Source organism: Corvus hawaiiensis, chromosome 2 (genome assembly GCF_020740725.1).
Source record: "Corvus hawaiiensis isolate bCorHaw1 chromosome 2, bCorHaw1.pri.cur, whole genome shotgun sequence".
NCBI lineage: Eukaryota > Metazoa > Chordata > Aves > Passeriformes > Corvidae > Corvus > Corvus hawaiiensis.
The window spans coordinates 91,572,248-91,584,803 of NC_063214.1; the positions used below are offsets into that span (position 1 = coordinate 91,572,248).

A 12,556-nucleotide genomic window follows, 5' to 3' on the forward strand; every position below is an offset into this window, starting at 1 on the left:
TCATCAACAGAGAGTGCAAACAACCTTTGTGCAAGGCAAAAATGTTTAACCCTGATGCTTCCACACAAACAAACTCTACAACACACACACCTCTAAACATCCTCCAGATACAATGCCAGTATCTCACAGCACATAAAGCAACCAACTGCACAGTAACTGAGTGGCTGACCCCTCTCAGACATCCCAAAAGCACATGGACTTGAGCACTATTGTATAATTGCTCAGCAACTACTTATCACAACTATGCACTTACATAAAACTTCCCAAAGGTGTCACTTACTGTGCACACTTGATCTGTGCGTACACAACTGGAATTTCTGGTCATGCAGTAACCTTGTGACTAACAGGATGCCTGTGCAGCAGCATCCACCCATCCAGGCTGCAGGCTCTGCATCTGAAGGATTTCTGCCCAGGCAAAATTTCCGTTAAGAAATTGACGTCATGTCCAGGAAAAGCCAGGTATATCTGTCTCAAACCTTGTCCAAGAATTATCACATTAATGTGCTCACATACTCTTGAACATTCAGGGCTCAAGATTTTTGAGGGTTAAGATGCTGAATAATCTCAGTATAATTAACTTAAGAGTCCAATGTGGCAAGGAAACAAAGTACACAGCAAAGCAGAACGCTGGCACGCAGAAAAAGCAACTACTTCTGACAACAGGAAAGCTTCCAAACACTTTAACATGATTTGTTTCTACTACAGAATTGTCAGTAAATCAGTGAGTTTCTGTACATGTAAATCAAGATGCTCTTACTTCAAACTACTCCCTTCCCTCCCCTCAGAAAAAAACCATACACATACAAGGCAGGAACTACAGCAAGAAAACGCAGCTTCCTAAACTAAAAAGAGATAAGTAATGATTGATCTACAGCCAAACATTTAACATATTAATACATTAGAAGAAAATTCACCTAGTAAAAATAACTAGTCAGAAGAGTGCTACAACCTCACAACTAATGGCACTATTTTAAGAGCTGAAACTTTTAGAAACTCTCAATAGCCTGGGCACAAAGTTCAAGCCACCACAGAAGTCTGGTTATTGTTTCCATACACGCTAGCAGGTTGAGGTTGCTGATGCTCCTTGTTTCTTTGTGCCTTGACAACTGTGTTGAACAAACTGACTCTGAAAACATATTCTTTCTAACTTGTCCTCCTTGCAAGCAACTCAGGATCAAAGCTTCATCATGCTCACACATTGCTGCAAATTAACAACAACCTTGTAAGTCAAATATAATCCCATCACTTTTGTTTCATTCAAATCTTTAACAGTACCTCTACAGTGTGTCTCCAGGGGCTGTGCAACCAAGTATGAGGGCTGTTTATTGGCACAAGTACTTCACTAGTAATTTGTAACAGAAAAAAGATTTAGTTCAGCCTATCTCTGAACTGTCTGAAGAAACTTACACATTCATGGCATTGATATGTGTCTGCAAGCTACTATAGCAAAATTTATGCTTGATAAGCACTGAAAACTTTTAAATTCTTTTTGAGCATTACATAGTAAAATTATATACTGTCACAAGCAAAAAAAAAAGGGGGATTCTGCTGTTTACAGTTAGATGGATTGATGGCACATCTGTGAGAAGCATCCACAGGAATAGGCAGAAAGCTGCATGAAAGCTGAGGAGACTACCAGAAAAACAGCTGGAAGCACAGTTCTAAAATACTGTAGAGTAATTGCTTTTTAGGCAGAGACTAGCTGGAATAAAGCCTTGCACTGTGAGCAAGGAAACTGCTTTCTATTCACTTTCTGCCATGCTCAGGAAAACAAAATAAAGTGCATTATAAACAAAACTAAATTATAGGCTTACCAGTGCCTCATCTTAAAAAGAAACAACTTTCAGGACTCTAATCCTAAAGATTGTATCAATAATGAAAAAAGCTTTTTTGTTATCACGGCAGCAAATAAAGTCATAATTACACAGCAGGGATACTGAGTCAGATACTACTCTAAACTGTGAGAGTGAGGGGGAAAAAAAGGAAAAAAAAAAATCACACTTGAAAATAAAAGTAAGTCATTTTTTGATGTTTTTCTAACACTGTATGTTCATGGCTCCTAGCTATAGAAGTGGCTGTTTATTGTTAATAACAGTAAGAGATAAAAAATAAACAGATGAGGGAATCTGCTAAAATACAAGCAAATATTTTATGTATTTTAAGGGATCAAATTATATTATAATAAAGGGCAACTCTCACATATCTCATGCAAGTATCAATATTATTTAGTAATGAAACACACTGTCATGTTGCTCTTGGTATAAGGAGAGATAAACCTGGGAAATGTCAAGAATAATTTAGGTTAGAAGGGACTTCTGGGGGTCATCTAGCCCAATCACCCGCTCAAAACTAATTTCATCACAATTGCTACTTCAAAGCTGGAGCATTCCTGCCAGCTGTAGGTTTTCCCTAGCTAAGATTTATTTTGGAAGTGTCATATTGACTTTAAAAATCAGTGTAACTCACTCTTTTTGTGCTAGCGCAAATCTCTATTGGTACCAATTATGGTACATTTACTTGTCATTGCTGGTTTAACTTATTCTTGAAGCTGCCTACATGGAAATTCTTCACCATCAACCTCTCCCCAACAATCTACTCCAGTATGTAACTATACTTACCATTACAAAAACTGTCCACTGTCTAACCTTCCTCTCCCACTCAATTTCAGTCCCTTATATCCTGTTATTCACTAAGGCCACAAACAATAGATTATGCCTTTTTTTTTTTTTTTTTCCCTCTGTTGGCAAGAAATTCTTGGCAAGAATGTTTAAAGCATTTGAAAATTATCCTCCTGACTCTCTTCTCACACCTCTCCCTTAAAGTAAGGAATGTCAACACTGATCCTTCCCTTACAGGGTAGACCTTCTGGATCTTTGATCACTTGTTGCTTCTTTGAACCCCATCTAATGAATGTATTTTCTCTCCAGTGCAGCATCCTGAATCAGACCCAGCACAAAGCAAAGCAAAAAGAACACTTCCTGTGTCATGCTGGAGCAGTAGACGTCACACTTATTTCCTTACACCTCTTTTTTTTCAGCAATAATGTGATGAGTCACACTTAACATGACCATCATTCCTACCTATAATGCCAACATCAAATTTCTTCCCAGTTCTTCGTGTATACATTTTATTTTCTTCTTCTTCTTCTTTACTGAACCCCATGTTTTGACTGAGGCACTTTCACCTACCTTCAAGCCACCATTCACCCTGCTTCCGGACTCAGTCTCCAATTTGCCTAATCTATTTTAAACTTCAACCTCTTTGTCTACCTTTGTTGCTCCTCCCATCGTGGTGCTGTTTGAAATCCAGTAAGAATTCTCTGCCTCTAATAATCTAGATTTACTAAGTATCAACTACTGTCAAAAAATGACAGATCATTGCAAAGCCCCTTTTACTCACTTAAAAATGTTACAGTAAGGTATGAGCAGCTGTGTCAGATGCAACTGTCTTTCCTGGCTTGGCTAAATTACCCCTATGATAGTCTCAATAGTCTCTGGTTGTGAGCAGCAACCAGCATTTTGGAGGAGTTGTTACCAAAAACTGGTAAAAATAAAACTCCTTAACACCAAAGTAGCATTAAGAAGCAGGCAGTCTTTATTTGGCTGGGTGCACGAGAGGATATCTCATGGAAGCACAGAAGACTCAGGCTGAAGAAGAATTAAGAGAAGCCACACTGGGGAAAAGAATGGGCTTTCCCCAACTCTAACACTAGTCTGTAATCAAGAGCAGTACCTCAAGACGTTGGCTGAGCCAGATCCCATTAAATACTCTGGCAGCAACCAAGTTTTATAATCCCATAAACTGATGAGCTAACCTAGCTAGCAGGTTACAAAAAATGCAAGGAACAAGGCAGTGCTGCAAAACCCCTTTGGTAGCAATCCTTTTCACTGCAGTTCTCCAAAAATCACTGGTGCCAGATGTTATAAACGCGTATCATAATATTGGCTTCTCGCAAGTATTAAGGTGAATATTATACAATGTTAGAAATGCTTTTGCTGTTTGGATGTAATTTTCTATCTTTTCAGCAAGAATTTAGCAAGTGTGAGTGGGTAAGATAACCTCCAAGCAAACAGAGGATGAGGCCAAAGCAGCTATCAACACTCTGCCCGGAGAACAAAGAGGCCTAAAGCTGCTATCAACCCTGACTGTCTGGGGAATTAAGAGGCCCACTCTACTATCTACTCTCACCTATCGAGCCCAGGCCTAAGAATCAAAAGAAATAAAACCGCAAGGCAGAAGAATACGCATGCTCTAAAAAGGTGGAACCAAGGAGTGGCCATGCAGAACAGTTTCTGGAAAAGTTTGAATATGCATGAAGAACAGACAGTAAAAATGGTATAAAAAAGGACTATCCCTGAGCATCAGGTGTGCTTTTGGCAGAGCGCCAAGGCACCCGGCTGTTACCTCTTTGCTTTATTTTATGTGCCTCTTATTGTGTTTCTATTAAACTTTTAAATTCTCACAGGAGAGTGAACCTCGTTTTTCACACAGAGGAGATGTGCTGCAACAGTCATAAGACAGACACAAAGATGCTGCAGACTTAAACACTGTCCCACCTGAACAGCTATACAGCTTTTCTGCTTTATTCACCTGGGACAGGGTGCTCACTACATTTACAGGACTCCCAGTAACCATACCAAATCTACATCGGCTGATTGGCTTTAATGAAATTCAACTACTTTTAGTATCAGTAAGCTATAGGCCAATTTCTCGTTGAAAACAAGCTTAAAGTGTATTTTAGATAAAGAACAGAATAACATTCATGTACTAGTGTTAAAAAGAAAAAGGAAACTCTTACTTCCTTTAATTTCAGCTCCTGGAAGATCTGCAACAGAATTTCCAAAGGAAAACATTTCCCTTCTGTTTAATAGAAATGAAAGAGCTCTCTCTTCTCCAAACGGACATAAATTGTTATAAGCACTTTCCACTTTAGCATCCCAGCCTGTCCCTTCCCTTCCCTTTGCCTGTCCTCACTCCTCCCAGTCTGTAGTCCCTTTAACTTTTTTGATTGGTTGCTCTTAACTCGTATCAGTGGGAAATGAGTGTCTAACTCCAAAAATCAGAACACGCAGTCAGAAGGCTCTAGCAGCATTTACACACATAACAGCTTCTTTTAGGATCCATGTAAAAACTAAGGTGGGTTATGGATGCAAAATACTAACATGCAGCTCTCAGATTTCTCACCTTTTCTTAAAGAGAATATGCATAACTACTGCCAAGGGTGAAGACAGATAGATAGATGGACAGACATATAGACAGATAGATAGAAAGAACAAACAGATTCTGTCCTCCTTGCCTTGTTTCCTCTGTGGTTCTTCCTTTAGGACTCTTCTTCCTCCAAGGATAAATATTCCTGTTTCTTACTCCAAAATTAGCCACCACTGGCTGAGGCTTTTTGTTTTAGTCTCAGTTAGGTTTTGTTACCCTTGCTAAGTTTAGGTGCTTTTGAACACTTACGATTATTGTGGCTGAGAACCAGCATGGTAATTCTAATTTTGTGAAAAAAGAGGAGAGAGAAGACATTTTTACTATAAAGTCCAGGCCATTTTCTCTCCAAACGAGAGACATCATGCTTAAAAGAAAACACGCTCAGCCTTCATTACTTAAGCATGAGTGAATGTTTCATGAACTAGGAAGCTAGACAAATATCTCAAAAAGTTCTCCTGGAGGTCTTCACATGGGAATTTGCACGGGTGCACCAAAATAAGCCATCCCCATGCAGTGAGGAAATCCTGCAGTTATGATAACACCCTTGGAGGAAGGGAAAACCAGAAGTTTTTCAACTAATTCTTCATCATTAAAGAAGAATGATGAAATACACTAATGGTTTCAGGGTGCTATGAAAACAACATTGTTTAGCTAATCTTGAAGCACTAAATTGCATCAGGTTTTCACAATATATATTGCATACCTGTTCTTACCACTTCAAGTAGCCAAACATCTTCTAAAAGTGATGCAAGACACTGCCAAAAACTGTCTTTGACCGAGAATAAAAGTCATATACTTAAAATGAAAAAATACTTGAATTTCATCCTACCATGCCTGACTAATTCAGTAAAGTTGTTTACCTTCCTTCCCAATTTCCACAGCCATCAGGAAGTTTGTTGATCCAAGAAGGGGAAGTTCTTTACCATTATGGAACATAGTGCTCCTCCTGGAACATTACGTACTCAGACCAGTAGTCACATTAAAGATCAATGCACCAAGACTGCACACTTCACACAGCATACAACAGCTTTGATGTCATTTTTGTGACTGGTCTAATAGGTATACAGTACTGTTCTGTACTGGTTAGATCTTCTTAAGAGCAGTGTCTTTAGGGCAAAAAGCCCACCACATTTCTAGAGCTCACAAATGAGGTGGTGAAGACCTGTGACCCTGAGCAGGTCAGTAGTACCAGAAAACACGATTCAGTCAAAAGATATGGTATTAAGCACAAAGTTACTCCTTGCGTAAGAGCTCAGTTTTAGGAGGAACTCAAGGACAGCTTACACTGAACTAACTGTGAATGTGAAGTGACTGCAGATCCTTTAAAAGTGTTTCTCCTGTGCACCACAGTAATCAACATTTTTAAGATTCCATTTCCAACATCTACTTCATACATGCTAACCGTAGCACAATTTTAATGCTAGAAAGTGGTCTTGAAACTGATGTGCAAGAACCCCCCAGGAGAGGTCTTTCCCAGGTGCATTCAGGGCTTGTACTGCTTCCTTACAAATACCAGTGCTTCTACACATTGCATAAAGTCCAGAAAGCCACAAAGATCTTGGACTGATTTTGAAGACTCTCTCCAATGCCCAAAGATATTTCAGTCAATCTTCTTCAAACACAGTTATATTAAAACCAAAACCATGTAATTGGTCATTTCATGCAAACAGCAATATCTGCCTTGTGAAATGTTATTCACATAATCAAACCTCTGGGTAAGATACAGCCATGCTCTTTCCAGCAATGGCACTTCAAACAGAGTATTTCCTTCAGCTCCTGACAACTTCTCAGCATATCTTAAAGTTTGTAAAGCATTGTTCTGCTGAGACAAACTTTTGTGCTTTAAAGTAGTACCACAGTCTGTATCACTTAGAAGTGTCTAAATCCTATCCTGCATAGACAAAGACTACATATATTTACTAGAGAAATATATGATCTACAAAAATATCACATCATCCCAGTCTAATTGGTATTCTACAAATGATGCTGCATTTTAAGTGACAATTATCCAAGATCTTAGTTTCAAATTAAAGTAAATCACTTGAAAACTGATTAGGGTTGTTAAAAAAAAGCATTATGCTTCTGCTTTTAAAAGCAGAATTTGTTTTAGTTATCGTTGAGCAATTTGAGGGGGGTTGCTTTTCCTTTAAGAAAGTGTAAAATGGCATTTTCTTTCTAACTGTAGATTTAACTTGCTGTCCAAAGATTAACAAATAGCTACAGGAACCTAAATGTAATATAAATCTAATGAACAATAAAATATGATGATCAAAGAATGTGACATCCCACAGCCTTTCAGTGAATAGGAACAGCAAGCTATGTCTGCTTCTAACTCAGCCACTCAAAAATTTGTAATGAAAACGTTATCAATGAATTAAAATATCATCCCACAAGGCTATAAAATTACATTCAATTGGAAAAAAAGCCTTAGCAAATATTTATCATCACATTCTGAAACTTTTCCATTGTGCATTGATTGGAAATGTGGTACTGAATTAACTCAAGTTTGTTTTGATTTTGAATAACCTGTGAAAAAAATAAAAGGAATGTTCTATGTACAAACTTCTCTTGTACAATATTATTTAGACTTTAGTTTCATAACTGTGATTTATGATTAATTAACACATTATCGATCTCATTACACTGATTTTTATTTCACAAATTATCATCTTAATGCTCAACAGCAAGATCTCAAAGAAGATAAACGCAGAACTTTCATACCAACATTAAGAAAGTATTGATTCTGAGCATTCAGATGGAAAACAAAAGTATAAAAAAAATAGAGCAGTCTAACTAACAAAAGCTTAAATTGTTGCAAAGTGCCATATATTGTATGCTCTCCAAATAGCAAGTTTTTGTTAATTTAGGAGCGACTTTTCTTTGTGTCATGCTTTACAAAAGAGAACAAGACTTGTATGTCATGTATCAAGTAAGAAAGAAAAAAAACTGAGAAAGAATGTCATAGATAAATATCTGCTGAAGTAAAAGAAAAACTCTTATCAGGTTCTGAAGCAAGAAATTAGTAAAAATGTTAACTACTGAATTTGTCATTGGTCAAAATGAAGAAAGTACTACTTACAGTGCTATTCAGACACCCCTTTCTTCTCTGTCTTAGGCACATCTATGCTTTTGTTGTCCAATTAAAAAATCTATATATTACCATAACCTTGAGAACTTGGCATTTTTCCTGCTGCTTGCATTCAGAAGAGTAGCCTACCAACCAACTGCTACAGCAGAGATTGCACCACAAAGCATCTGCTTCTGCCACAAGTGCCCAATGGAAAAAAAAATTCAGCATGCCACAGAACTCAGCTGCTTCTGTTATACTTAAATAAGGGTTACAAGTTGGCCATGCTACAACAGACAGTATTCCTGGAAAACCTCAGCTTCCTCTAATTTGACCTGAAGCACATCTGAAAATATTTTCTGCAGAACAATCAGAAAAAAACAATCACTGAAGATGAAATTAGTTTTAAAATTACTTGATCTTTAAAGGACATAGTCTGCTATTTTTCAAGAGATCAGATGTTTATAAAATAAAAACACCAATCCTTTCTTCTTCTAGAAAGCATTGCTGAATGAGTTTATTTGTTTTACTGAAGGACAAGGACAAAACCAAATCATCTTATTATCATAAACAATCCCAACCCTTAGAAAAACTGAATTCTTCAGGGTTCACAGGGAGTGCAGTAAGATCAAAGATAGATGAACAGGTAAAAGTCTACTACACAAAACAGTTACTTAAGTATTTTATAAAATTGCTCATGTTATTTTAATAGATGCATTTCCTATTGCCTAGTACATTTGCTCATATTATTTAACTTCTTATACGGTACTTTGACAAAAAGTGTTTTAAATAATTTTCAAAGACAGCAAGAAAAGTCTTTCAACAGTGCTAATTGGCAGTTTGCCATTGCCATCAGTAAATCACCAGGGAAGACAGAAAGCAGCACCAAAAATAACATTCTCTAGTTCGGTCCATTGGCCATATGGTACATGTGAAAAAAAATAAATAAACCACCAACCAAAAACAAACATATGTTTCTCCAACAACCATAAACCAGGAAACAAAAAATAATAAAATCAAACCACAACTCTTCAGCCTTGACCAACCCCTTCCTCCAAGAGCAGCATTTGTTTTTATTCAGGTACTTTTTTTTGTTTCCTTTTTAAATCGGGACCACTCAAAGTTAATTTTCCTTAACTTACTAGCAAGTGTTTATTTCTCACCAAGGCAGTACCTTCTGTAGCAGAGCTAGCCAACAAGCAATTTACAGATCGCTAACATACAGCAGCAGCACACAGCCATATGCAGGTCAATTTGTTTTGGAGCTTTTTACTTACCTTTCCCATTTTGCCATGCAGTATACCAGGACAAACTGAGGAAAGTAGTGATGAATACTAACACGGTGGCCACAGTTCCATTTCGGAGCCTCATCTCATTTCAGCATCACACTTGTTTATGTTCTGTTAGTGATGAGGACCTATCTGTTGGGCTTGGTGCAATGAAGTCAGCTGAAGTACTCCAGCAGCAGCTGGACAACAGTGACACAAAATGTAGCTCTCATGTATCAGACATATCATAAATCAATCCATTCCAAACTGTTGTATGCTTTCTTATAGTTCTCATCAATCCAGCTTCTCTTTATTCTTCTAGTACTGTTTAAAGGAAACAAAATTTTAACAGATTATGCCAAAAATACTTAGAAGAGTCCCCCAAGAACCGAAATACACTACACCCTCGTTGTGTCTTACACGCACCTCCCTCTCACTGCCTCAGTCTTGGCTAAGAGAATAGAACTTGTTAGATTATTGTGTGCCTTTTCTAAGACTGCATCTGGGGGAGCTGTATTTCACAGGAATTTGGTCACTGAAGGACAAACATACCCATCACCAACACTACCATTTTATTCTCAACTCAAGGCAAGGTCATGTGTCACCTGGCAGGTGTCAAACTGACACAAGAGCTGCTCTCAGGATGCAGCAACTCAAGGCCCCACTCCTAAGACCTCACTTCAACAAAACCCCTCGGAAATCAGTGAGGCCTCATGTAACTGCAAAAGCAGAACTGCCTCCAGTGAGCTGGCAGACCAGAACTTTGAACACCATGTTCAGTTTTACCCCTGAGGAAGGTTCCATATGCTGGTATCAGAAAATCATCAACTGGCCGAACACAGCCAGCATCTAATCACATTGTCCTAAGCAAGACAAAGAGAGTATAGGGCAATAAATAAACCAACTTTAAAAGAGAGGGGAGAGGTTTTCAAAGTGTTAAATCATCCTTTACAGTAGTCAAACACTAGCATTCAACATCCTTTCAAGGCACTGCCAGGTTCTTTCCCCCACTATAAACTGTATCTGAAACAAGTATGTTACTCAGCAATAAATAACTTGCTCTGCATTTTCCTCGGAAGCAATCTCTGTCACCTTCTTGCCCTGCTGCATTCAGAACAGGGGAAAAAATAATTTTTATTATTATGGTACCAAGAGATTCCAGTCAAATCTGAACTACTCTTCCAAGCTTATATCACAGTACATATTACCTTTACCAAAGGGCTCGCAAAACAAGGCATAACCAACAGGCATGGTTAACAAAAGAAGAGAAGCAAACAATAAAGTTGCAGAACTATACGCTCTTGTGTTCAAACCTTGGTCACAACATCCAGGTTACAGGAAGTGTTTACCTTTGGACCACAGTTATCTCACGTATAATGCTAGTAACGTAGTCTGCTTTGAGGAATTTCATGCACAGATAAGTTTGTGGCTTTAACTCAGAAAGCCCAAAGTACCTACGAGGAAGGGAACAAATGCAAGTACACGGGAAGCAGACAGAGTGGATGGTAAAATTCAGTGAGAAACAAAATAATCAACTGGAATAGAAAGAACTGCAAAAGGCCTTATGATATGAGAAACCCGAGCTCAACACAATGAGAGATAAAGACAACTGAGACACCTATAGAGAGCTAACACAGAAAGCAGAGTGCCAGGAAATATCATCAGTACCAGCACTCTGAATAGGAGATGGACGTAATAAAAGCCAGAAGTGTTAGCAATAATAATCAGGTGATAAGATAAAAGTCTTGATGAACTTTAACAGCAAGGAGAGGCAAAGATCCCAAGTCCCAAAGTTTTATGAGGACTGTCTATGTGAATTTAGGAAGTTCATGTGATTCCCACACTACCAGAATAAGCAACTAGGATACTGACACTAACAGTTTAACTCAGATGAAGTGTCTCTGAAGCAAGGATGGCTAAATTCTTATCTACCTTCCCCATTATTTTAGCATCAGTCAGATCTCTCTGGAGCAGCTCAGGTGTGCACAAAGGACCAGGCTGCAAGCCAAAGGGATCATCCCAGTGGGGGCAACTGACAGCTGGTCCAATGTGCTAACAAGAGAGGGCAACCAGGCGAGTAGAAATATTATCTGATAATGCAAGGAAAGTGAACCATCTGCCTTGCCAGAAAATGTGGGCATAATTTTTACATTTGCTGCAACAAAATCAAGATGTTGCGATCAGGGCCTCTCACTGTGCTATCTGAATCTTCAAAAACACAGTCAGAAAAAATTCAGAAAGCAAAAAAGTAAAAAGAACAGTAGCAACATGATTCAACCAGCAGTCAGTATGCACAAAATTGTGTCAAATCAATAATTATCATGGGTTTGAGTTGGCTGGTTCTGCTTTCATCCTTCTCTTCGAGTGTTGTAACCATTCCTCTTAGCACAGGAACCAGCAGCTCAGCAGTACTTAGATGATTATTCAAGCATTTCGCTATATCAAACTGCGTACATCAAGGCCATGCATGAATCAGACACGTTTCAGCTTTTAAAAATGCATATACCTAAACCAGCAGAAATACATGTGTAGATGCACGTAAATTATTTAACTCCCAGGTGGTCACTTTAGGTTTGTTCAGTAATTTACAACACAATCTAAACAAATTTAACTGAGGGGTAATCCAGTTTGAGATGACAGTATGATAGGGTATAACTAGAGAGATGAAGCCTATGAAATTTGCCAGTGCCATTATGACCTGAACCTTTCCCACTGCAGACTGAAGGGAATGACCCGGCTGGATGCTGAAGGCCATGGGTGCTGAAGGTGCCGGCACCTCTCGGACGCTGAGCGGAACCCTACTGAATCACGTCTTAAGTAAACTAAGAAGTTTCTGCTTGTATCCAGACATTCCCAAAATACATACAAAACACATTCCCAACCGCAAAGCATAAAAACTGATACATTCCAGCGCGCCTGCAAAGGCTCTTCACATAGTTGCTGAAGGGTTGGATGGTGCAGTAACGCAGCACAAAGAGTGCCAGACTTCCGAGAGGACGAGCCAGACCCCATC

At 38.5% G+C, this 12,556-nt stretch overlaps 1 protein-coding gene across 3 annotated transcripts in view; it reads right to left on the minus strand.

Annotated features, from left to right (window-relative positions):
- Positions 1–12,556, minus strand: part of MGAT4A (alpha-1,3-mannosyl-glycoprotein 4-beta-N-acetylglucosaminyltransferase A) — a 69,814-nt gene that overhangs the window by 56,178 nt on the left and 1,080 nt on the right. For 2 of the 3 annotated variants that reach the window (XM_048325291.1, XM_048325301.1), the window contains exon 2: positions 9,553–9,867. In XM_048325291.1, coding sequence (XP_048181248.1) covers positions 9,553–9,646 — 94 coding nt within the window. In that variant the 5' untranslated portion in view covers positions 9,647–9,867. Of the gene's footprint in view, positions 1–9,552; positions 9,868–10,892; positions 12,550–12,556 lie in introns of those variants that run through there. The other variant, XM_048325312.1, reaches the window with a different exon arrangement.